The sequence below is a fragment of the Chrysoperla carnea genome, chromosome 2, assembly GCF_905475395.1.
Source record: "Chrysoperla carnea chromosome 2, inChrCarn1.1, whole genome shotgun sequence".
Taxonomy (NCBI): Eukaryota; Metazoa; Arthropoda; class Insecta; order Neuroptera; family Chrysopidae; genus Chrysoperla; species Chrysoperla carnea.
The window spans coordinates 6,098,649-6,125,691 of record NC_058338.1 but is presented as its reverse complement, the minus strand read 5'-3'; the positions used below and the strand labels follow the sequence as shown (position 1 = coordinate 6,125,691).

The 27,043-nt window shown below is 30.0% G+C and overlaps 1 protein-coding gene across 9 annotated transcripts in view; it reads left to right on the top strand.

The window, feature by feature from the left end:
* LOC123292321 (serine/threonine-protein kinase MARK2-like) overlaps positions 1-27,043 on the top strand; it is a 109,114-nt gene that overhangs the window by 58,366 nt on the left and 23,705 nt on the right. For 5 of the 9 annotated variants that reach the window (XM_044872937.1, XM_044872935.1, XM_044872938.1 and 2 more), the window contains exons 3-5: positions 12,312-13,169; positions 24,809-25,396; positions 26,296-26,623. In XM_044872937.1, coding sequence (XP_044728872.1) covers positions 12,312-13,169; positions 24,809-25,396; positions 26,296-26,623 — 1,774 coding nt within the window. Of the gene's footprint in view, positions 1-11,008; positions 11,121-11,312; positions 11,517-12,311; positions 13,170-24,808; positions 25,397-26,295; positions 26,624-27,043 lie in introns of those variants that run through there. The other 4 variants (XM_044872943.1, XM_044872934.1, XM_044872936.1 and 1 more) reach the window with 3 other exon arrangements.

The following is a 27,043-nucleotide window of genomic DNA, read 5'->3' as shown; positions in this document are numbered from 1 at the left end:
AAAATATATAATGAGGGAGGAATATGACTATAGTGATGAAGCTCTGTTGTTCACGACTTTTTTTTTGTATAATGGTATAAAATTCATGAATGAATATGAATCAATTTAATAAACAAATAATTTATTTTATGATGATGGGCTGGTTTGTGCTGGCTGTATCTGTTGGCTGTTTGATGACTCTCTTTCATTGAGTTTTGAAAAGAGGTCAATATCAAATTAATACCATTATTTGTTTTATAAACACATATAATAAATTTTGATTAATTTATATTATAAAAAGAATCAGAAAATAAATGTGTAACCTTTTAGCATCCCACGCACTTATTTTACTCCTCTAACTAAAAAGAATTTATTAAAATTGGGTTCTTTTTTTTGTACACTGTGCTACAGAAAAATGTTTACAACTACTTACTCTAAAATTAAAAGCCCTTTTGTTAGTTTTTACTAGACATGTTGTCGAAATATTGCTTAGGACTAAGCCCTTGGTGATTCAATAGAACCAAAGTATTTAGGACTCAAAAGCTACGGAACCCTGTTTATTTTACTTAGCAGACAATTATTAAAATTTCAATAAGGAATCCAAGAAATTACTTTTCCTATTCGATTTTACCAATTTTAAAAACTATACATTCTAACGATATTTAGCGAAATGTAAGTCTGTTGTATTTTTGTTAATTATATTTTTTAAATTATATGCAATTAATTAAATTACTAATTCAATGCAATAAATGGTGGAAACGCATTATATTATCTTGCTATGCACTAATGTATTTATTTGCGCTCCCACCATATTTATCTAAAATTGTGAACAGATATTTGAATAATATTGAAGTTTTATTTATTATTCAGGTATTGTGAATAATTATTAATTGAGTTAGCTTCAATTGCGAGCTTCATTGCCAAAGAATTCAGTAAGGATGAAGACCTAAGGACTATCCAAGAGGTAGTAAAATTAATGTTTAGCGAGCTTGACTAAACAGGAGGTGGGAAATGAAATGAAATTCACCGGGTCATCTAGTTTCTTAATATACAATTTCAGCTAGTTTCTTACAATAAAATTTCATTTCGAGTATCATGCTATTTATTTCAATAACTATGTATTCAAAGTCAACAAAAATGCATCCTCATAGCTATTATCATGTTAGAAAACGAAACTTCATGAAAAAAGAACTCGCTAAATTCAACTTTATAGCTTTTCTTCTTATTTCTGGATTCAATGAATTTTGAAACTCACTGTATCTGATAACCATAAAGGTTAAACTTAAATGTATATATTTATATAATGTTGTGACAACTTCCTTATAAGACATCACAGTTTTATATTTTTGAAGGTCAATGGTATTCAACTGTGTTTCTTTTTTGTATTTATTATTTCGAATAAAACAAAGCCGAAACTTCATGACTATTTATAGTTCTTTTATCTTCACGAAATTTTATATAGATTATATTATTGATATTGAAACGTATGTCCTTCGAATAACAATTACCTTAAACAAATTGATTTCCCACTCCCTGTGTGTGTGTGTGTGTCTGTCTGTCTGTGGCATCGTAGCGCCTAAACGAATGAACCTATTTTAATTTTTCTGGTTTCGTTTGAAAGGTAATTTAACGGAGAGTGTTCTTAGCTATGTTTCAAAAGCAAGTTTAAGGTTCCGCACCCGAAAAAAACTGAAAAAATTATCGACCATCTTCAAAATGCAGTAAGGAAAAACTTGGGACTAAACTTAGTATACCTTGCATATTACATCTATGCATAAAAAGGTAATTTAATAGTGTTCGTATATATGTTTCAAGTGCGAGTTAAGGGTTCCGTACCTGAACTCGTGTTCTAGCTAAGAAACAGAATTATGGCACAATTGATCTTAGAATATTGATAACAATCAAAAATTCTTATAATGACGTAGTCACTACATATTATAAAACAAAGTCGCTTTTTCTGTCCCTATGTCCATTTGTACGCTTAAATCTTTGAAACTACGCAACGGATTTTGATGCGGTTTTTTTTAAGGAATTATCGAATATTTACAAATATACCTAAGTGGGGTATCAAATAAAAGAGCATGACGTGTACATTACAAAACTGTTATCCCACGTAAGGAAATGTGGAGGAAGGGGTGCAAGTGGGGATCTTGCCTAGCAAAGCGGGTAGTTCACAGCTAGTTAACTTATAATATACACCTAGTTAACAATATCAACCCACATCTAAATCATGAAATAATAATATCTTTGGTATAATATCTGTGTGATCAAAATTTGGTAACCAAAGCAAAAAAAAACTGTATTAAATATCTGTGGTAAAACTAACTACTTAATATACCATATGAAATTCGATTATGACATTATTTTATGGTTTCAGATATTTAATATATTTAAAAAAAAATATTTTAAATTAACATTAAAATTCGGTAGCTGAAAGTAAATACATCTAATTTTATGAAACAGTCGAGAAATCGTGGAGAAAGTTAGCGTCATTTTTACGAGCCGGTTGTCTTCAGAGTGGTACAAGTTGAAATTAAATCGAAAAACTTATCCAGGGTAAACAAAATGCTAATATTTTGTATTTCGTCGCAGAAAACTTGAATATTTTTTAACATATCAATTTGTTTATATCCTCCTAATACAAACAGTGAGCCTATGTCTTTTGCACATAAGGTCCTCGTGATCTTTATGTGCTCATAACCGTCAAAAGGCTAAAGATGACCCTGTGATCCTTAACAATACTTCATCTTGATTTGATTGCCTTTTTAAATTTGTTAAAGATGTTTCCAAAAGGTTTAAGATGACTCTGTGATCCTTAACGATACTGCATCTTAATTTGATTACCTTTTAAAATTCGTTGTATTTACCTACGATCTTAAAAAGTTAATATTTATAAAAAAAGGTATAAAAATAATATTTCCACCCATTTAGTTAAATATTTTTAACATAAAAAATTGTAATGTGCATATCCTTAATTGTATCAATCTTTTTAAAAGAATATAGGTGTGCTTTTGTTTACTGTGTTCGTTGGTATAATCATTTAAGTTTATTAATCAACAACGGATTGTTTTTAATACTACTAGGTGATTCATCATTCAAGTAAATGTACTTTGTATTGATAATTAATTAATTTCTTGTAATTAATTATGTAAAGTCAAAAAACCTGTTTACAAACAAAACTGTACGTTCATTATACACCTTCAATAGCCTTAGGTCATTTATGAATAATTTATTGGAAAATCTTTTTGAAAAATAAAACTTCATTAAAAGTAACTGAAGCAAAGGAATTAACCTTACTGTAGTGACGACAATCTTTTCATTATGACATAATCTGTACATTGTAATGAACTGTCTGTTTGTCTGTTCGAATAGGCCTTTTCATCATGTCATAAGCGCAAGTGCAGAGTTTATTTTTTCGTACTGACAGCAATAAGTAGGACTAAGATAGAAGATATTTGTTATTCATTTTATTACATTGGTTATAAATCATTTAGTACGAAACAAATGTGAATCGTAATTTTAAAATGAAAAGCCCTATGGTTAAAGATCAGCAGACTTTCCCCACAAGTCTAAGAATCTCATGAAAAAGAATGTTATTTTCAAAGGCAAACATCTTATGCCGGCATTTGATTTGAAGTTTTCAGGTTCAATTTCAACTTCATTCTGATTCTTAACTGGCAAACATTAGACGAACACTTTAAATTAGAAAGTTATTCTTTACAAAAATGCAAACTTTTTTGTTTGAAGCATTTTGTTGTAAACCCGATAACTTACGCAGTAATTGATTGCTAAGCTTTAGTAAAAAGTGTCTAGATTCCATAGAATCAATTACACGATATAACCTTTTCCCTGAACTGTACGGTTTGACCCTGATGCCATGAAACCTGATGAAGTCTCAGAAACAGATTGCTAATTAATAAAAGATAAAAAAGTTCATCCTTTCGGTATTCGGGCAGTTCGAACGATTATAATGTATCCAATTGTGGACTTACCTTAGACAGAGTGAATACTAAAGAAATTTTTGATCGATTTATTATCAGAACGAAGACATATCGTTTGATATCGATCGTTAATTCCGTTCAAAACTACATTCGAGTTGACCGACAAATCAATCGGTTAATCAATCATAAACTAACTTATGATAGTCTGTAATTGTAGTTTAGAAAATAAAATCGTGAGAATAATTTTAGTTTGAAGATCTCAACCCTAACTTTATCTTTTATTAAAGAAGCCTTATCAGTTAGTATTTATTAATAAATAATAAATATATCAGATATCATCAAATTTTATAACAAGCAAGGATATTTTAACTTCCAATCGATTTTAATTTCAGTCATTTTTCATCGATATATTATTGAATCCTTGAAAAATGAGGAAATATTAAATAACGCAAACTTTAAGTCTCTCGAATCGACCGCGTCCTAGATTCTACAATAGACAGTAGACTCCAATAAGTATTTCAAATTGTAGACAGACACACTTAGACACAATTGCATGACAATTATGTATTGGTCATACATAATTCAATATCCAACCGCATAAAAATTAAAATGAGGTTTAAATTTAAAAAAAACATATCGTATTTGGTAACAAAAAGAATATAAAAACCAATAAAGTTACATTAAGAAACATTTTTGTATTATAATAATAACTAGCTCGACCCGTGCAGAATTCCACTCCTGTAGTTACCTTTATCTGTAGCTACCCTGTACTCGTGGCTAAAAAAAGAAGAGAAGAGAGCATCTGTAAAAACTAACATGTTTGCCTAATAAACTTATGATTTAAATTTATGATATTTTTTCGTTAAAATTATTTTTCTATCGTGTTTTTCCCTAAGCGGTACATTTTTAGACCGTGAGTATATTTTTTGTCAAACCTAGACAAATAAGCTTAAAAATGAGGAGTTAATCATGGAATTTGATATAGGAATAAAGAAGATAGAGGTAGGACAGAAATAAACTTGCTAGAGTAATAATACATAAGATAATAATAATAATAAGTGGTTGGTTGACTGACTTGCCAACTAAAGAAAGTTAAAGAACCAAGCATGGCATGGCATGGCATCTCTTCTCTCTGTTGATGGTAATTCTATGAATCAGCACTTCCGCGGATCGGATGTATTTTGTATTATGTACGCTACCAACTATTAAATATTAGGTACATGCAGTAAAATGAAGTAATAAAAATGTATTATTTTTATTAGACATCTATTGTATTAAATTACCTAACAAATTATGGTACATAACAATGTTTTATAGGCTAACGTCATAAAAACTATAACATATTCTTCTCAAATGTTTGTTATACTTGATTGTTTTAATATAATCAGGTTTCTTTTAATTTTTTTTGATTGAGGTAAAAAACTAACTTGTGAATATTAAGGCTAAATTTAAAAAATGGCGGACTCCAAAATATCCGCCATGCAAATAAAAATTCGATCCTTTACACAAAACTTTATCTTTATATCTCTGCGAAAAATCATCAACTTTTGACTCGAAATAGCTAATTTTAAAACTTGTTCTTTCTAGTTCTCGAATCTCTGGCTTAAAAGTTTTCATCACACCTTGTCGCTTTTAATGAAGGGTTGAAAAATTGATAAATGGTCCTAAATTTTATATGAAGTTTAGAAGCGTTCCAAAATTTTAAAAGTTATTTGTTAAGAACGCTTAAAGCTTTCTTTTTAAAATGATTTTTGGACCAAGATATTCACTTTCCAAGCAAAATTGACACTTCTGGATTTCATTTTTAATTCTTGTAAAACTGCGTAAGTGTAAAATTTTCAATAAAAAAAGTATGAATAATTTTGCCAATATATACATTTCAAGTATCGATTTCAAAGTTCAATTTAATTATTTTATCACTGATAACAAAACTTACATAATGACTTTTTTTATTATATTGATTCTTAAATGTAAAAACATTATATCATTGCGACATTTTCTTTCTAAGAAAAGAAATTGCTCGAAGATAAGAGGGAAGCATGTTTTAGTGGGTGTGGATGTTTGTGGGTCATATACCTTGGACTTTTGGATTTGATTTTAATTGCAGCGCTTCAATAAATGATTTTAATGCTTTTGTGTAAACAGAAGAAAAATTATCTTAAAAATTTGACCTTGAAAATTTTTAATTTAAAGATAAATTTTATTTTTTCACCTTCTATTGAGATTTAAGTGAATTTTTATCTGAAATATTACTTTAATATGTACATTTATTGCCTACAAGGTTAAAGTAAATTAACAAGTGAAAACAAACAATTGACTGAATTAACTGTGGAAATATCCTGTATAAATGTCAGTACTTTTAATATTGTTTTATATAATTAGAAGAGTTTAAAAACTATTACAATTTTGGCTCGAAAAAGTATTTTGTAGAATTTTCTTTCGAGAATGTTTCACTAGATTACTAGTTTAAGCCACCTGCAAATTTTCAACTGCCTTTCTTTTATAGTTGAAAACGGGCATCAAAGTTTTGTCTTAATTTACGCTTTCGCGGGGAAACAGTTTACGAAAAATATTTCAAACAAAAGTTGTTTATTATTTTATAAAAAAACATTTTTTTAAATTTAAACTTTTATTCTAACTTTAATCGTTTACAAGATGGGTCCTACGAGTCCAAGACCCATTTGCCCTATGTTGCTTATTTATGAAGTTAAACTCACTTTTTACGCCCTGAACACGCTATAAATATTTCAGCTTTATATCTCTTTTCGTTGTTGAGTTAACGTGTTGACGGACGGACAATGGGGTTTGGACTATAATTAGATGATTTTATGAATAACTAAACCAAAATTTGGAACTAAACTTGGTATACCTTGATATATATTTCATATATACAGAGTATAATAACATATTATTTTAATATTTGTTCTGTAAATTAACAAGTTGCATAGTTTTGGAGAAAAAAATGGAAACTTAAACAAAAAAGTTTTAAACAAAAGTTGTTTAATTTTTCAAACGAAACATTTTTTTTACATTTTTGAATCATCTATACCAAAATTTGGTAGCGTAGTGTCAATATTTCTAAGTGTTTCAAACTTGGGACTAAACTTAAGCTACATAGGGTAATATAAAAATAATTTATTTGTTAAAATTATCGAAAATTTATAAAAACTTTTAAAAAATAATTAGTATTTTAACATAAAATAATTTTGCCTAAATCGTACACCTTTCACAATTCATACTACGTTCATTTATAAATATTCTTTTTGTGAGAAAACCCTTAAATGATTACAATAAAAACAAAAAAAAACATATTGTACACATTGATTTTACCTGGTAATTTTACCTGAGGTCATCTCAACTCAATAATAAAGTCTACCCTTAATAAACGGTATTTCAATAATGAACTTCATTTCAGTCAGCCATCCATGTACCTTGAACAGTATCACAGTATCAGTACGTCTACGTCTCACAGTTCAAACTCTCTCATGCTATTTAATTAAGTAGTACGTTCTTTTTAGGTAATGCTTCTATGAGAACCAAATTTTACTTCGCTTCAAGCTTCAATACACATGATTTTTTAATTGAATTAAATGTAGGAGTATTTTAGAGAAACTTTGTAAAATAATCCTTAAAATTTTTTATGTAAACATTACAAAAATGTTCATTCTTAAAAAATAACACCTAAAATAGATTCCCACGCAAGGACATCCGTGAGAGTTGGGTGTTAAATTATACCGAAAAGCAAATTGGCAATAACCGGAAATACAAAAACCTTCTGATTGAAATGATTTCCGGTCATTTCAGATTCACTTATGAGATTGAAAGATTGCGGCTTATCCAAACTATAACAAATGTCTACATATTCTGGCAAAATGTCCTTATAAAGCCAGAATGTGTACCCTATCTTGATCGAAATTTGGCAATCCAAAATGAAACAGTTTAAGTGGAGCGAGCCTTCCCTTATTATTCGTAAAGCAGATGAAACAAGTCAGGTATGATCGATAGGAAACAAAATTTTAGAAAAGCCATTTCGTCAGATTTAGACGATATATTTGTGATAGCGTATTATTAACGTACCTCTGTGATTGCCCAACTCATGCTACGCACTCGTTGTGCAAATTTCTCGCATGCTTACGTTAATAATGCTGTTATTCCACCAGCATCGTAAATAACTATACCAAAATTGACTTCCTTTTAAGTAAAAAAATTTCTCAATTATCCGACAACTGTTCATTTTTTTGTTTGCAATTAATAAGGACCTATCGAAGTATCGATAGTCGGGCCAACTGTACACATAAAATAAAAAAAACCAGTATTTTGAAACAATTTGTACAACAAATACTGTTTTTTATATCCACATACAATACACCGGTCCGGTCCCCGTTGCAGTCCTCCGGTGTGCATTGAGAGAGACTACCTTTACAAATTAACATATTCCAACGTATAAATACAAGTATGCTGTACAGTGTACGCACATGTGTGTGACACCTGTCGAACTGGTCGTGTTTTGGACAAATATTTGTAACAAAAACAAAACAATGTACTCTCCATAATATTATTTTTGTTGGAAGGTACCTCTATTAAGTATCATACTTCGCTGATTTTTATAACAATTCATCTAGGCAACACTACAAGAATGATGACGTCATTAGAGCGTGTCCATGAATAAAATTAATTCATTTAGAAAAAATTTTATTCAACAGCTGAAAAAAAAAAAGAATCTAAATTAGCGTTAGAATTATACTCGAGTGAATGTAGTTGAAAAAAATGTGTTATTCCTCCCACAATTATTGTTTTACCCATTTTTATACCATGTATATGAAATATACCAAGGTATACTAAGTTTAGTCCTAAGTTTGTAACGCTTAAAAATATTGATGCTATGAACAAAATTTTGGTATAGGTGGTCATAAAATCACCTAATTAGTCCATTTCCGGTTGTCTGTCTGTCGCCTGTCATCACGATTACTCAAAAACGAAAAGAGATATTAAGCTGAAATTTTTATAGCGTGCTTAGGACGTAAAAAGTGAAGTCGAGTTGCTCATTTACGAATCCCGGCTTCACTTTTTACGTCCTAAGCACGCTATAAAAATTTCAGCTTGATATCTCTTTTCGTTTTTGAGTAATTGTGATGACAGGCGACAGACAGACAACCGGAAATGGACTAATTAGATGATTTTTTGACCACCTATACCAAAATTTTGTTCATTGCATCAATATTTTTAAGCGTTACAAACTTGGGAGTAACCTTAGATTTAAATTAAATGAATATAAATTAGTTGCTAACTTGTCATGTCATGTGACGGTCGAACTACCTTAAGACTTTTGAAACTCGTCTAGGACTAACTTTTCTCAAATTTTTTAATAAATTTTATCAGCTCTTTTTGCACAAGAAATGTTTAAAACATTTTGCAAAAGATTATTTTGGGAAGGGAAAAATCTTAGTGACCAAAGTAAAAAATTTTGTGAGAAAATAAAGAAAATATGAATTTACGTTTTTATACATTTAAAAAATCAATTCTTGAAGTTAGAGGTTTGGGAATTCTCGGGGAAAATAATAACAAATGACATTTTGATGAATGTGGTACAGAAGAATAACGAAGAATTACATTTTTTTCGTGTCCAAATGTCGAAGTCTTTTTTTTTTTTAAATAATAATTGGATCACTATATTTTTTACCATTGTCAATTATATTTGACAAGAGTTTACTTCCGTATTACTCATATAAGTTAAATACAATCAAAATCAAATAAAAAAAAAAAATTGAAGAAAATTTATCTAAATTGACTCGGATACAAAAAGTAAATCTCTGTACGTTGGATGCTTAGTAATGTTTTTTGTTTTGATTTCTGTGTGTCCTCTGCTCTGTACATAATTGTTATCATGTTTGTCTCTTTCTATAAATCATTGTTACTTGTTTAAATAATTACATTATAATTACTGGTGTTTTAATTCAAAAAAATTTTATTCGTGGTTTGAAAAACTGTTCTTTTGTGTAATAAAAAAAAAATTATGATATAATCACACGCCACTTCTATATACAGACGGAAAATATTTAAGTTCAAAATATTTACGTTTATGATCCCCAATTAAATAAAGAGGAAGATATAGGTTAGTAACGTCAGTGTCTGATATCACCATAGAGATGCATAAAAGAGATGGACAATCAATCTTTGAATACTCATAACTTCTTCGTTTTTTAACTAATTTTAATTTCACTTTCAAATTTTGTCATGGTATGAAGTCTAGTTTTTAACCCCCGAACTAAAAAATGGGGTGTTTGATAAGTTTGACCGCTATGTATCTGTGTGTTTGTCCGTTTTTGGTATCGTAGCGTCTAAACGCATGAACCGATTTTAATTTTTTTGGTTTTGTTTGAAAGGTAATTTAATGGAGAGTGTTCTTGACTGTGTTTCAAGTTCGAATTTAGGGTTCTGTACCTGAAAAAACTAAAATTTGACGATGATCTTCCAAATCGACTCAGTTTGGAAAAGTTTTTAAGGAAAAAGGCAATTTAATGGAAAGCTTAGGTTTCCGTTACCGAAAAATTTGTCGGGCATTTTTTAATTGTCATTTTTATGGGTAATATGGCAAATTCGACATCAGGCAACTACTGTATTGTCGAATTTACCTGAATATGATACACAATAATCAAAAAATATCTTATGTTACTGAACTCGAAAATATTTGAATCGGGAGTTGGGAGAGACTACACGATTTCGCAAGTCTCCCGATCAAATCTGGAGAGATAGTATTAGATATCAAGTCTTCCGATCAAATCTGGAGAGATTGTGAATAGTTTAAAAGCATTAGATCAAAACTTTCCCTCATAAATTCGATCAATTTCAGTACAAGTTGGGTGCATAAACAATTAACTACTCTTGTTGAGCATTGAAAACAATAGTTTTACGTAAGCAGTGCCTTTACCTGTGTATAGAGGTAATTAAAACACATACAGTCTGCTTGATTACAAGCTAAAGTTGTATTTGTTACTGAGTCACTTGATCGATGTAGTTGGGGCCGCCGCAGTTGTTATGTGTGGTTTAAGTATACTTTATACTTGCTAGTTAGTTTAGTATGTACTTACCAATGTGATTGTGAGTATGGATGGATGAATGAGGTATAGAGCAAGAGCGCAACATATTGAGGAGAGTTTGAATGTAGCAAGGTGGCCCTGTCCAACAACCCACAAACATAAAGTGGGTACCTGCTTTTCATTATACACGTTGCAAACATTTTATTATATATTTTTTTTTGTGATTAGTTATTGAGTAACATAATACCCAATTGAATTGTTCAAACCAGATAAAGGTTTTTGATATCAGTAATCATTTTTACTGATAAAAAAAATTATACCACTTTGTGTGTTTGCAAGTTAATTGTTCTCTTCCATCCAAAGTCAGAACTTCAAATGGTGATTTTGTAGTGTTTTTTTTAATAAGTGTATTCGTTTATTGTTTTTGAAAATTGTGTGAAAATTTGTGTGGTTATTTGCTCCTCTGTGTGTGTAATGTTTGAAAAAATTTGCTACAGCTTCAAGTTCATCATTGATGCAAACATCGCTGCTACTGCTGCTCAGTTGAGTCATCCAAAAAGTTCGTTTAATATTTCATTCAAGTGGCGATTGTTATCATTTCTTGAGCGATACATGTTTTTTTGTTGGCTTTTCTTAGAATTCGATGATATACATGAATAATGTAGAATAGAAATATCGAAAAAATTATTGTTAAATACACTCTTATTTACCTGTGAAAATTTAATGAAACGTGATAAGATAACAATGAAAATGCTCGATATCTTGTTTCATTATTAGAGATATTTGAAATATACAGTGTGTCCCGAAAAAAGGTTGCTTGTCGAGAAAATAAAATTTCCGTATACAAATCTTCAAGCACGATATAGAGTGACCATTAATGAAAATCTGTATAAAAATTTAAAAGTAACTCCGACCATAAACTTTGAGAGTTTATTTATATTCCAATCAAAATTATTTTTCCAAAAAAATTTTCCCCAAAATAATGAATACATACTTCTCTTTTTAATACTTTTCCCATTTTTTACTTTCGACAAGCAATGCTTTTATAATTGATGCACAACTGTACAATTTCGGAGACACCCTGTATTCCAATGAAAAATTTGTATTTGATGATCCTACTTTCTCGAAAATGATCGTCCGTCCGTCCTAAAAGTGGCGAATTCTATCGGGGATAAAAGTTATACCTGCATTTCTTCTTCCCTAATAAAAAATTTGCAAACAATCCAAATAGAAGTTTCTTGTTTAACTCGTCGAATTCTAATAAACTCCATCATCAAATATTTTCGCCCAAAAAAAAATGAGAATATTCCCCAATTAATGATCGGTTCTCTATTTTACTTTTTCTTTTTATCAGAATTGTGAGACCAATATGAATTCCGATTTGAATCGAGATCATTTTGGACGAAAGTCATTTCGTATTGTACCAAAGAAATTAGCAACATTCACCGCACCGGATCTTCCACCGGAAACAATTCATCAAGATGAAGAACCTAACGATGTTACAACTACATCAACTTATCAAACACGATTAGCTCAATTTGAGCGACAATTAGTTCTGATGCAACAGAAAAAGAATGAAAATGCAATTAATAATAACGTATCAAAAATTCCTATACCACCTGCACGAAATCCACAACCTACTCCTCAAAGTGATTTTGAGAAATTGAAGCACGAAAGATTGAATAAAAACGGCTGGGACAAGCAAAAAGTTGATGTGATGTTAAAACCAAATTTTGTGCAATTAAAATCAATCCTAGATCCTCCATCAATAAATTTACCTCCTCCCACTCCAGTCAATAACATTGATGCAGTGGATGCAAGTGCGAAACATAATTCAGCCTTGGCACTATCACAATTGGAACAACAAATAATCAAAATTGAAGCGAACATGAAAAACGATTTACTCGCACCTCCTTCGCCGCAACAAACAGTGAAAATAAATCGATATGGAGAACTTGAAAACCTGTTAAAACCAGGAATTAGTACGGAAGTAACCCCGTCTCCATATTTACGTAATGATTCTCAAGAGTTGGGTGAATTTCATCGAGGGGAGACTACACGAAATAGTACAGGAAATGCAACAACAGTTGTACGTAATCGTCCACCAACAGGTGTTACAATTAGTCGTGCGGCATCGGATGCTCAAGATAAGCCAATTTTAAAACCAAGATTTAATGTGCCTAAAACTGCTCATCATAAATATTCAATTGAGGTATTGTTATTATCAAAACGATTTTTAATTATTATTTTTAAGTTGATAACAGAATATGATGGTAAGGGTGTAACCTTCTAAATACCGCGTGTTTCAGGTGAAGTTTTAACAAATATGTTAATTTGCGTGCAAATGATTTGAAAATTTTCTCATTTTCAAGGTATTTTTATAGTACTTAAAAAAGTATACGATATCTTTTTTCGCTAATAACTCGGAAAATATTGACTTTTCGAAATATACTTGATTGGCACTTTTTGCTTAGAATTCACCACTCTATTCCCTAGAAGGGGTGGTTACAATTCCTGCTCTTAAAGCTCAATCCCAAATTTTCTTTGAAATCATTTGCTTTAAGTCAAAATTTAGAGATTTCGCCTTTTTTCTTCTCGTACACTGGACGACTGGAGTAGTAAGATTTTAACCCAAACTTTGTATCACTTAGAAATATTAATAGTAGCTAAATACTAGAGATAGGAAGCTATTTTTTTAAAGCATTTTGTGCAAACGCAAGAGATAATATTAAAAAAGGAAGCATCCAATTCTGTTAATTTCAGATTATTCAAAAAAAATGAAGTTTGTGGGAATTAATATCGAAATTTAATGTCTACACCTGCCAGGAAGCCAGGAACATTTTCCTCCTAAAACTAGGTTGTGACACAATTATTTGTGGATATCAACAATGTTGTTTCGTAATTAAAGTATACATAAAATTTGACGTGACACATCCGGTAAAATCTGCTGATTTGAGAGCGATTAAAGCGCCAATGTTGAGGTCTTGAATTGAGTGTTACCAACACCTGAAATAATTATGCATACGTTTTGTGTTAAAATTGAATCACATGATTTTATCAGCAAAATATGATATACTTGAAGCAAATTCAAGTACTTTAAAGTTATCATGAAAATAAATGTAACACTCTTCAACAAATTTTTATTGCGTGATTTTTATTTTTAAATTATTTTTCTGTTTCGAAATATTATCTTTTTTATTGAACGAAAATTACTAATTTTAAAAATTTTTCCAGGCTGTATTGGGGAAACCATAGTAATTTACAACATTACTGTCAAAATGTAGAAGTAAATTTAGTTGCAATTGTTATTCCATAGATATATTCACTTCTTGACGTCATTTTTTAATTTTTTTGGGAAATATGAAATATTCTTTCGCTTTGCCTCGATAATTTTACATTTATTTTCATAAAAAAATAATTTCCCCACAATTTAAATTAAATTTTATGTATTTATAATGAATGACATTAATGACAGAGGAAATATACCTTGATGATTAAGTATATATTTTTCTTTTGATAAAAACACAATAATGTCTAATCCACAATTAAATATGCTGTGACGAATGTTTCTAATAAAACTTTTAAAATAGAAAATTTTTTAATTTCACTGAATAAATATTTTGAAAATATTCAAACAAAGCATTTTTCATCTAGGTTTAATATTTAGAGAGATGCTTCTGTTTGTAGTTCGAAAATACATTTGATGTTTTGCTTAAGGATGTATGAGCATGGTAGTGGGGGCACAAATTTAAAAATAGATATTTTCAATTTTGATGATAAATTTATATTATTACTTGACGATATAAGACGAAAAGTAAGAATAAAATTTTTCGATATCTGGCTTAATTTTCAAAATATCGAAAATTGAAAATTTTGTTTAATTATTTAGCTTTCGATATTTCCAAAACCAAGACACATATCGAAAAATTTTATTCTAATTTTTCGTCTACATTCATGAAGTTATAACAAAATTCATCATCAAAGTTGAAAATAAGATAAAAATAATTTCAACCCTTAATCTATCCTGCTCTTACATCCCTTATATGGACGGTGACACTTAGTTTTTTTCTTTTCTAATTCATTGCTAATATGTTTACAATCTATTAAAAAGTTTTTTTTAAATTTGTTTTCATTCATTCCAAATGAAAATTATCAAAAACTTCCAAAATATGTCGTTTTTTGAGATTCCTCCATAAGAGCCAATGTATTTTATATCGATTTTTAATGACTTTTTTCTTAAAAATTTGCACGGATACCTAAGCTGAAATTTTAACCACATATATTCTTTGAGTAAAAGACTACCTACAAACAAATTTTGAGCCTTTAAATCAAACATTGTTGTCATGCTCATACATCCTTAAAATATGATTTCATAAAAATTTATATATATATTTTTTTAAAGTTTATTCTCTTTAGAGGTTTACATGATGTATATAAATCCAATAATATTTCTGAAGCAATTAACATTAACTTTGATATTATTATAGGGCTTCCTTTTTAACTCGAGTCTAGGAAGCCAGTGTCACCTCGTACCTGATGGATTGATAAGTCGTTGACATGTTACCTACACAATCGTGTGTAGTAAAAACACATCGATTTCTCATTTCTACATGATGAATTTCCTAACTTGTTAAAATAATTCTCATACTATTCTAATAATATTTTATTTTTCTTTTGTAAAATTTTAACAATAGATACAATAATATTTATTTAAGAAATAGTTCTATTTCATTTTAGACCGTTATCTCATAACTAAGCGAAATTTTTATGATTCTCTTTGTTTGCCATTTTGAAGAATTGATCAAGATAAGTTTTTGTACTAAAATGAAGGTTTTAACTGTGGTTCGAGTGTTGAGTTTATGAGAGTAGGTTCCTAAATTAAAAAATTCCTAATTAAACAAAGAGAAAGATATAGGTTAGTAACGTCAATGCCCGATATCAACATAGAGAAACATATAAAACTTTGTTTTGCTAAAAGGAGATGGACAACAATCTTTGAATGTTACGATCACTTCTTCGTTTTTTAATTCAATCAAACTTTGTCATGGTATCAAGTATAGTTTTACATTTTTATGCGTAATATGACAAGTCAACGACAGGCAATTACCACCGCATTGTGGTTTTCAATGGCTGTCTTTTACCGCCCATAAACAAGCGAAATTTAAAAAATTGAAAAAAAACCCGGACAAATTCTGACGGAGCTCTAATGTCGCACTGAAACATATCTAAGAACCTTCTCTATTAAATTATCTTTTTCTTTAAAGTCTTCTCTAAATTGAACTGATTTTGAAGGTCATCGCCTATTTTTTAGTTGTTTCGGGTACGGAACCCTAAACTCGTGCTTGAAATATAGCAAAGAACACTTTCCATTAAAATACCTTCCAAACTAAAAAAAAATCATAATCGGTTAATCTCTTTAGGCGCTATGATGCCGCAGACAGACGGGCAGACACACACATACACACATAGCGATCAAACTTATTACGCCCCTTTTTTGGTTTAGGGGAAAAATTTGTATATTTTTTTTACAATTAAATTTTGTCCAGGTTTGTGTTCCAAAGTATGAGACAAGGACACTGACCCACAGACAAGAACAAACACACATAATGACTGAGGAACTATTTTGATCGACTATACTCTAGCAGACATTAAGTTATTGTCAAAAAATACAAAAACTCGGGATTTTCATAAATTCTACATTCGAGGAATAGTTAAAACTTCTAATTTCTTTATTATAAAACTAACCTTTACCATTCCTCACAAAGGAAGATAAAAAGAATCATAAATAGAAATTTCGGTTCATTATGAGCTCACGGTCTGTCAGTATTAGTGCTTTGTAGTATAGTAATAATTTAATGTTATTAAAAGTTGATTTTAATCAATTCAAACACTGTTATTCCGGATCTTTGTTGTTGTTATAATATTTAATTACCGTTAATGTTTCTTACTTGTGTTTTTTAATCTCTCGATTATAAAAATAAATGACTGACTGGCTGACTGACATCTGTTTAACAAAGAAAGATCACTTATTTATTTTGATGTAATTAAGGCTTTTTAATTCAATTACTTTAGAATTTGTTTTTTTTTTTGTGACTTTTTGTTTAGAAGAGCGAAACGTTTAAGAATCAACAGGTCTGTCTAATGTTAATCTAAACAATTAAATAATTTATTGAGTAAAGTTGTCGCAAGACCTAACAAAATAGTAACACAGTAGGATATTTCACTTCTGACTTTTGGAGCTAATAATTAGAAGCGATTTCGTCTATTAGGATTCATAAAATATCGGAACTTCCCCAGATGTTGAAGACCATGAGAGACTAAAATTTATAGTAGATTAGGTTAGGTTAGAGTGGCTGTCCTGGGGTGGGACACACTTAGACCATAGGGTCCGTTGTGATACCGTAAAAGGGTTGGCCCATCCCCGGTCACTACTCCATGAACCATTTGGAGCTCTTTAAGAACAGCAAGAGGGCTTTGACGTCGACTGAATTTTGGTCGGAGAGGTCGTCAAAGAGAGGCTGGCTCAAGTAAGTCCATCTCCTGATGACAAGAGCTGGACAGTGACAGAGAAGATGAGACAATGCCTCCTCCTCGTCATCACTGTGACAGCTCCTGCAGTAGTCGTGATACACTGCCAGGCCTAAGCGTTCAAGATTTATAGTAGGACGTTTTTCCTTTATAGATTAGAATCATTTTGGCCTCTTTCGAACCGAACTACTTTTACCTTGATCATTTTTCTCTAAAGACCTTATTTTCTGAGTAATACTTTTCGAAAACCTTGTATGATAAAAACTACATTCATCAGAAATATCAGAATAAAAATAGGAAATGTTGCACTTGAGAATCACAACCTTGATGGAATCACTTAAACTGGCATGTGATATTCACGCCTACGTTAGTGTTTCTTATATCACAAATGCTCTCGTCTATTGAAAATATACCTTTTAAAAGCTTTAATCTGTAACGTTAGAAGCTTCTCACCTATAAAACCATTATTTAATAATCCATACATATGTAAGCTTTCGAGGTGATTATAATAAAATCATCTTGAAAACGTTTTTTAAATTTCGTTAAATTCTTTAAAAAAACCGAGTAAACTTAAGGGTGTTTTTTTACGTCACATAAGAAAAGAAAGATAGTCACTCTTACACACAAGGTAATTAAGAGTATTTCTCTTCTCGCTTCCTCAGAGTACATACAATATTTGTTATAATCTAATTTGCGCCTTCACGGATAAACAGTGATGCTTAAAAAAAAATGTTTCAAACAAAAGATGATTTTTTTTCTTATAAATCATTAAAATAAATTTATGAATTCATACAAAAATTTCCTCAAACTAAAGAGAAAAAAAAAACGTTTTTAAAACATGTGAATTACCTTATATGAATCATAATTTTTCCAACTCAATATAAAACTTTAAACACCTGACTAAGCTGATTGTCTGAGAAAACACTTTAAAAAAATATCAATATAATATATTTTAAATAAACAAAAAAGTATCGACACGTTTTTTGATAGTTAATTTCCCAAAAACCTTGAAATTCAACAAGTGATAATTGACCTATAATCAGACGTTTTAGAATAAACAGAAAATTTACTAATTGGGTCATCCGATGAACACCTGTTACATGCACTTACTTTGATCATGCATAATAAATACTTAAGGTTATACTATCACTGAAATATTTAATTATACCATGTATATGAAATATATCAAGGTATACTAAGTTTAATCCCAAGTTTGTAAAGCTTAAAATATTGATGCTGCGAACAAAATTTTCGTATTTGTGTTCATAAAATCACTTAATTAGTCCATTTTCGGTTGCCTGTCTGTCGTCTGTCTATCTGTCATCACGAAAGATCTTGTTGGAATATTTACAGCGTGCTCAAGACGTAAAAAGTGAGGTCGAGTTCGTAAATGAGCAATATAGGTCAATTGGGTCTTTTGTAAACCATTAGAGATAGAACTCACGAGGGCACACATTAGATGCAAATTTTATAGTATGTATTAATATGTGATTATCAGTTATGCGTGTGTGACATGTCTAGGTACATGTGTAATGTGAAAGAGTACCCAACACTGTCCATACATGGTATTTCAACAATTAGCTCAGTCAATTGTTTGTTTACACTTTTTTTTTTTATTTCCATCGACTATCATCCATCTACCCTTTTACCATAAAACCAAGCCTATTATCCAAATATGCCCTGGCGCTCGTACATCCTTAAACAGAAATGTTTTTCCAAAATAAAAATGGAATTGATAATTTTATTATTTAGTGTGAATTTATTATATTTATAGTTATCAATAATCGCTAATTTAATTATTTATATAAATATTTTTTTTTGTTAATAATATTGTTCTATATTTATTTTATCTATATTTTTTAATATTTTGTTATTTAGATTGAAAATGTAGATTAATATTTTATACAAACAATTATTATTATTATTATTATTATTTTAAATTTATATTTCCATTACATTCTAAATAAATATTGTCCTTATAATGTACTCAAATATCGGATGCGGAGAAACAAGGAGTGACTTGTGGGTTAATTGAAGCCTGTTGCAATCGGATCACTATTACCTAGACTTATGTATATGCAATCTTTCACCTTCTAACACTTTCTCATTTGTTTGTTTTCACTTCTACTGGGGGAAGATGCTGTAATTATACCACAGGATTCTGTCGAAGCTAGAGTCAACGCAGTAAACGTTCTCTGCTGGATAAATCAGGAGTTCAAAACTTTGGACTCAGATATTCTATACCTGTAAATTTCCCGTAGGCTTCTGTAGGTGCAAATAACCTAAATAGAAGTTCAATCGTCCTTTATAAACGACGGACGACTCTTCTGAGATCCCCAACTCAATTTTACCAACAATGCCCTGCCAAACTAGTATCCATCTTAACTATAGCCTAGGAGGTCGATTATTAATAACTTTAGCATTTTGAGCAAAAATCTATTCATGTGCTTATTTGGGGGGGGGGGGGGGGGAGCTAAACCCATTCTTAGGTAAGATTTTAAAAGAATAAAAATCTTTTATTTACGTCAAACTGTAAGCTTTAGTGTAACTGATCCTTTTTCTAATAACGTTTTATTATTCGACAAAATGAGATTGAATCTTACGTATGCTTACGTAATTAATGAGTGGCCTCTTGCCATTTTTAACCGAGGATTAATAAATGATTTACCGATGGCTATGCACAACTGAGTGTATTGCATACCCTCTGTGAAATTCCGGTAAACAAGATGGATTTATCGTAGCCACGCTCTTGATTCAATAAATTACGGAAAATTTTTCCTATAGTAATGACAGACACAGATAAAACCTTTTCTTTATCTGAGAGTCTGCCCCCGCTCTAATATTCAATGCTGTGCGGTTCAGTTCTTATAGATTATCGTAAATGGGAAAGCAAAAAAAATCCCCCTCAATCAAAATATTGATGGACGCTACTGCATAGTAGTATTAACTGACTCATGAATATTAATAATAATATCCATAAAAATAATAATACAATTTCACTGAAAGTATTGTTATTTTTCATATCCATAACAAAGATTTGTAATACAAATTATTAAATTGTAAAAATTTGTTAGTCATAAAAATAATTGCATTTATTTGGTTATGATCATAAAATAATTATATAAGTTGTCTTTGGCGTCTAGACATACATGGGAAAAGAATTTCTAGTCTTTCTTAATTTCTTATGCAGACAGACCATCATTTGCATTAGCTTTTAACCCCCCGAACCAAAAAAAGGGATGTTTTATAAGTTTGACCGCTACGTGTATCTGTCTGTCTGTCTGTGGCATCGTAGTGCCTAAACGGATGGACCAATTTGAATTTTTTTGTTTCGTTTGAAAAGTAATTTTATGGGGTGTTGTTCTTCTTGAGGAATCCATACCTGGAACAACTAAAAAATAGGCAATGATCCTTAAAATCGGTTCAGTTTGGAGAAGGCTCTAAGGAAAAAGGTAATTTAATGGAGAGTGTTCTTAGATACGTTTCAAGTACGAGTTTAGGATTCCATACCCCAAAAATTTCTCTCGGCCGTATCTAGAACTGACTCCAAAGTCAACCGAAACCTAGTTTATCCCAAATTTGTTTCAATATCAAGTAACCAACCACGTCATTAAAATATTTTGAACTCCTACTAGTGAACCAAAATTATGTGGTTTGGACGTTCGCATTTGATATAATATTTTAAATAAAATGAATTGTATTTTATTTATTAATCATAAATAGAATTTCAATGTAAAATGTTAATTACTTCATTTCATGTATGTAATGAAAATTATTTACTAATTATATGCATTTTATCCTTTCCCATACACATATATTATTAAAATTTACAAGTTACATAATCACAATCTCACTTCACTCTTTATAAATTATATTCATACAAAATTCAATGGTTTTGTTTGTTATATTTTATTTACAATACTAATTCATTCAATAAACAAATTTAAAAAATTAATTAATATTCTAAATTTCTAAATAAAAATTTAATTTAAAGTGGCTAGTTGATTTTTAGATTCGTTCAGAGCAATTACAAGTAGGGAAAATCAGAATTATCCGGGAATATATGGTTCGACTATTATACTAGAAATCAGGGAAATCTAAGAAACCTAAGACTTCACTTGATTATTGAATTGTTAGTTTCTGAGATATTGTCAAAATATCTTCAGGTAATTTCTTAGAAAATATTTAAATAATAGATAAAAGAATTAGATTTTTGCAATTTTCGAGTCCTAATTACCATATAAAAATAAAAAACGAAGCCCAAAGTTTTATTACCATTTTCGAGTTAATTTGCACCCACACGGCTAAACAGTGATGTTTACGAAAAAATGTTTCAAACAAAAGTTGTTTATTTTTTTATAAGAAACATTTTTTACATTTAAATTTTGTTCTATCTCTAACGGTTTACAAAATGGGTCCTACGGATCCAAGACCCAATTGACCTATGTTGCTCATTTACGAACTCGACCTCACTCTTTACGTCCTGAGTACGCTGTAAAAATTTCAGCTTGATATCTTTTTTCATTTTTGAGTTATTGAGATAAATAAAATAAAATACACTAATTAGGTAATTTTATGAACACCTATACCAAAATTTTGTTGGTAGCATCAATATTTTTAAGCGTTACAAACTTGGGACTAAACTTAGTATACCTTGTATATTACATATATGCATGGTATAAAAATTCAAGTCTTAAGAATAAAAATTAGAAACTGTATTCACAGAAATTATTAACTTTAAACAGAGAACTTTGAATTCTTGATTTTAAATTAATAATGCCATTGAAAAAGCAAATAATTTTCTTTTAAAACAGACTTATTTATTTGAAAAATTGTCATAGGTTTTTTCCTTGACAGAAATCATAAATTTTAAAATTATCATAAAATATAAAATTTTTATTTTATGATAAAAGCGTGATGATTACAAATCACATTTGTTAAATTTTTTATGTATTTTTTTCAGTAAGTAATCAATCAATCGATTGATTTGTGCTTGCATTTACACCTAGAACCTTGAATATTTGTATTTTGTTACGTTGATAATATAAATATTCAATAACTTATTGTTATAATTTGATGTTCTATTTAATATTAGTTAATACAGAGTGTATCATGATTAATTTTACTGTTAGTAATACCAATTTTTAAGATATTTTTCATACAAATTTTTACAAATACAGCCAAAATAGATTATAACAACTTAAGCGATCGTACAATTATGGTCGTTATAAAAAAGCCCGGTCCTGAATTAGATAAATTCGTCGGATTGGGAAAATTCTGTCGGATAAGCTAAGTCACGGTTTGCTTTGGTTCTACTCAGTATTCGTGGGGACACTGCAAAAATTTGCCAAAAATAATTCGAAAATTTGTCATTTTATAGACATCGTCACCAAGAACGCTATTTATGACATTATTAATGAGAGGACATTGTGTATCAAAGGATCCTGATACACTCTGTAAAAAGACCACATTAAATGCACTTAAATTAATTATATAGCTGAGTAAACACACATGTATTGTTTACTATTTGTATAAATATGGTCATACAGTTGTAGCTAACTCTACCATTACATTACCAATACCACCCACCAATCAGTCCAAATTTAATCTAAAACTAATACTAATACCATTGAATTTGGGTTGTATCGAATTAATTGATTAGTCATACTATAAACAGTATTATTGAATATTTCTAAATTTTGAATTTTTACACAATTTCTCAACACATAAACAATGTTTTTCTTTTAGAGATTTACATCTTTGAGTTGGCAACACTCTTTTGTTTGCAACCGATTTGACAGCAGGCAGTTGCTTTTTGTTTGTTTAATTTGGTTACCTATTTCGTAAAGAAAAGGCTCACATCAAAGCAACTCTTGCAAATTGTTAATTTCATGTCTGTTGACTGATTCCATTAGATTATTTTCTTTGGGGATATATGTAACATCTCTATCAGCCCCATTCAGTTTGAATGAGCTGAAATTCGATATGTAGAATTTTTAGCTAGGAAGAACGATGCTCTAACAGTAACGATTTATTTCAACAATTTGGGGGATTTTCAGGGGAAACCCCGCTTTTTTCAACGTTTTTAAATTTTTGCTCATCTCTACAGCGTCTCCAAATTGAGCCAAATGATTCGAAATCGGTATGTAGATTAAGTTAGTGTCAAGGGAATGTCTTCGGACCCACTTTCAGCACTTTTGTGTAAATATTTCATCAAGTCAATTGATTAAAATTCCATATCAATGAAAATATTAAATAATAAGAAACATCTTGTTAGGAAGAAATATGACCGTAATGACGGAGCTCTTTTGCTTACGAATGTTTTTTTTCTCTATGAAATGATTGTAATTGAATACGTTTGTATATAATATACAATTTTTTTCCTTATTGCAATTGACAATTTACCAATTTGTGGTAATTCTGTGACGTATTTGGTTGTAATATATTATTATGTATCATATCCAATCAAATGATTGAGTAAACAATTTGTCAATCACAATCACAAGAGTAATTGGAGATGTAAAACTAAAATCAATATCATCAGAAATATTATTATTATTATCATTTATTCAAAATTTTTATAAATTAATAATAATGATTACATAATGAATTTAAAGAGAAAATACATTTTTATTCATTAGTTTATAAAATTTGAATTCTTTAGAAACGCATAATCAATCATATTCTTTTTTTGGTATATACCATGAAACCTCCATAAATGTTATTTGCACCTGGAGGAACCTGAAAGGTGTGAGGTATATAATGTTTGGGTCCTAAACCTTGAACCCATGCTACAAGCAATCCTGTCGGAGAAGCTGTTAACTTTTTATGTGGCGCCTGGCCTCGACAGAATTCGATGGCTTCAACTACTTAAAATAGCCTCTATTACCCGAAGGCGGGACGTCTATAGATAGTTCTCAAGGAGAGTACAGAAGACCCCTTGATATGGGTGCTAGGGACCCATTCACGAAACCCTAGATGAGATATCTATGAATGGCTAATGAGTGTTCTTGAACGTCATTTTCATTCCACGTCTTAACGCATAATATTTTGCTAAAACACGTCATTGAAATTAATGTACGATAAAATTGACATCCGTCATTTTTAACGCACATGTGATTCGAACCTTGATAGACTAAATTCTTACGATCTCTCTAAATTTTCTAATTTTTTAAGAGGTTGTAACGCTTCGAACACAAAGAGTGAGAAAGCTTTGATATGAATTTACGAATTACTTAGACTGAAAGTATAATTAATTATTATAATAAATTAATAAATAATCATCAATAAATTACTAATTGTTTTTTTTTTCTTTAATTACAGACAAGCGGCGATTCAACACCATCTGGTGGACGAATGAGTTCACGATCTCGAACATCAGATGAACCACATATAGGAAAATATAAACTATTAAAAACAATTGGTAAAGGTAACTTTGCCAAAGTAAAATTAGCAAAACATGTACCAACTGGCAAAGAAGTTGCAATAAAAATCATAGATAAAACACAATTAAATCCAGGATCATTACAAAAATTATTTCGTGAAGTTCGTATTATGAAAATGTTGGATCATCCGAACATTGTTAAATTATTTCAAGTGATCGAAACGGAAAAAACATTATATTTAGTGATGGAATATGCGAGCGGTGGTGAAGTCTTTGATTATTTAGTGTTACATGGTCGAATGAAAGAGAAAGAAGCACGTGCCAAGTTTAGACAAATTGTGTCCGCTGTACAATATTGCCATCAGAAAAAAATTATACATAGAGATTTAAAAGCCGAAAATTTATTATTGGATAGTGAAATGAATATTAAAATAGCTGATTTTGGTTTTTCAAATGAATTCACGCCGGGAAGTAAGTTAGATACATTTTGTGGGAGTCCGCCTTATGCTGCACCTGAATTGTTTCAAGTAAGTCTTCTATTTTATTTCTATTTTTGTTTATAAGTTTTTATTTAGTAGTTATTTAAGTTAAAAAAGCATTTCTCAACTCTTGAGCAATTTTGAAATGACACCTAAAAAGCGCGTTCCAAAGATTCTTCTTCAAACACGATTAGGCTAGAAGATATTTCGAAAACCTGTGGTCAAACCTGTGCGTTTTTAGTGACACAGACTATACATAGTCTAATTTTGTATATCATTAATTTGCCGGGGGTAGAACTGTTTGATATCCTGCTCTTCAGATTTCTCACCGAAATTCTCTGTAAAGATAATGTTACTGGGATTCAAATGTACAGCTATTGCCTATTGGGTAATGTTTCCATGGCTTCTCGGACATATAACGGAAACAGAAACGGCAGCGGGTGTTTACGATCAAACTGATACTTTGATATCGATCACTTCCGCTCAGTCGATACTAAACGATCAGAAAATCAAGTTTTAATTCAATTTTTATTAAATTAAAATTATCAACAAGGTCAATCGATGTTCAATTGTATAAACCTTAATTAAGTTGATGAAATTAGATATAACATCGAGGATATTTTCGACCGAATTCTTTCGTGTTAAATTAGTCCTTCGAAACGAGAAGTATAACAACGTACTTCATAGTATTTGGGAATTTGGCGCCATACAATTTGATGACGAAGTTTGCGATGATTACTTAAAGAGTATAGCGACACAAGTTTTGTCGTATTCTAAAATAACAGTTCAAATAATGAGGTCATATTTCGATAGATAATTACTTTTTCCATCTCGTATAAACTAAAATAACTTAAAAAAGGATAAATATTAATGATCCAGAACAAAATTAGTAACCATAATAATAAAACTAAAAAAAAAACTAATATCGTAAAATTTTCAATCAACAGGGAAAAAAATACGATGGTCCTGAAGTAGACGTATGGTCATTGGGTGTAATATTATATACATTAGTTTCTGGTTCATTACCATTTGATGGTTCCACATTACGTGAATTAAGGGAGAGAGTATTACGTGGAAAATATCGGATCCCATTCTATATGTCAACAGACTGTGAGAATTTATTAAAAAAATTTTTAGTATTAAATCCATATAAACGGGCATCATTAGAAACAATTATGAAAGACAGATGGATGAATATGGGTTATGACGAGGAACTAAAACCGTATATTGAACCTGAAAGTGATCTTGCAGATCATAAACGAATCGGTAGGTATGGTACGCATCACAACTTTTGCTCAACTCATTGTTGTGTATGTGTTTAGATAGTCTATTTCATATATCTTGAATATTTTATTTATTTTCAACTAAAATTTATATTCACGATGTATAAATTGACTTTAGTCAAAATTAGTGTAATATTATTTTTTTTTATCCGTTTCAAATCACAAATTATAGCTTTAGTTCTAAAATTATTGTTTGCTATATTAACTGTGTGCTACGCAGCTATTGAGAGAGTCAAATTAATTTATTGTTTAGATATTCTTTAGATCTTAGTGAATTTTATGAGATGAATCACAAAATACAACTTTAGTTGGTGATTCAGAAAGCTCTACATCTCTAGATATGCAATGTAGCGTAAGAAACATATTCGATGTACATAGGTTGGTAGAAGTTGGTAGACACTTAAAAAAAAGG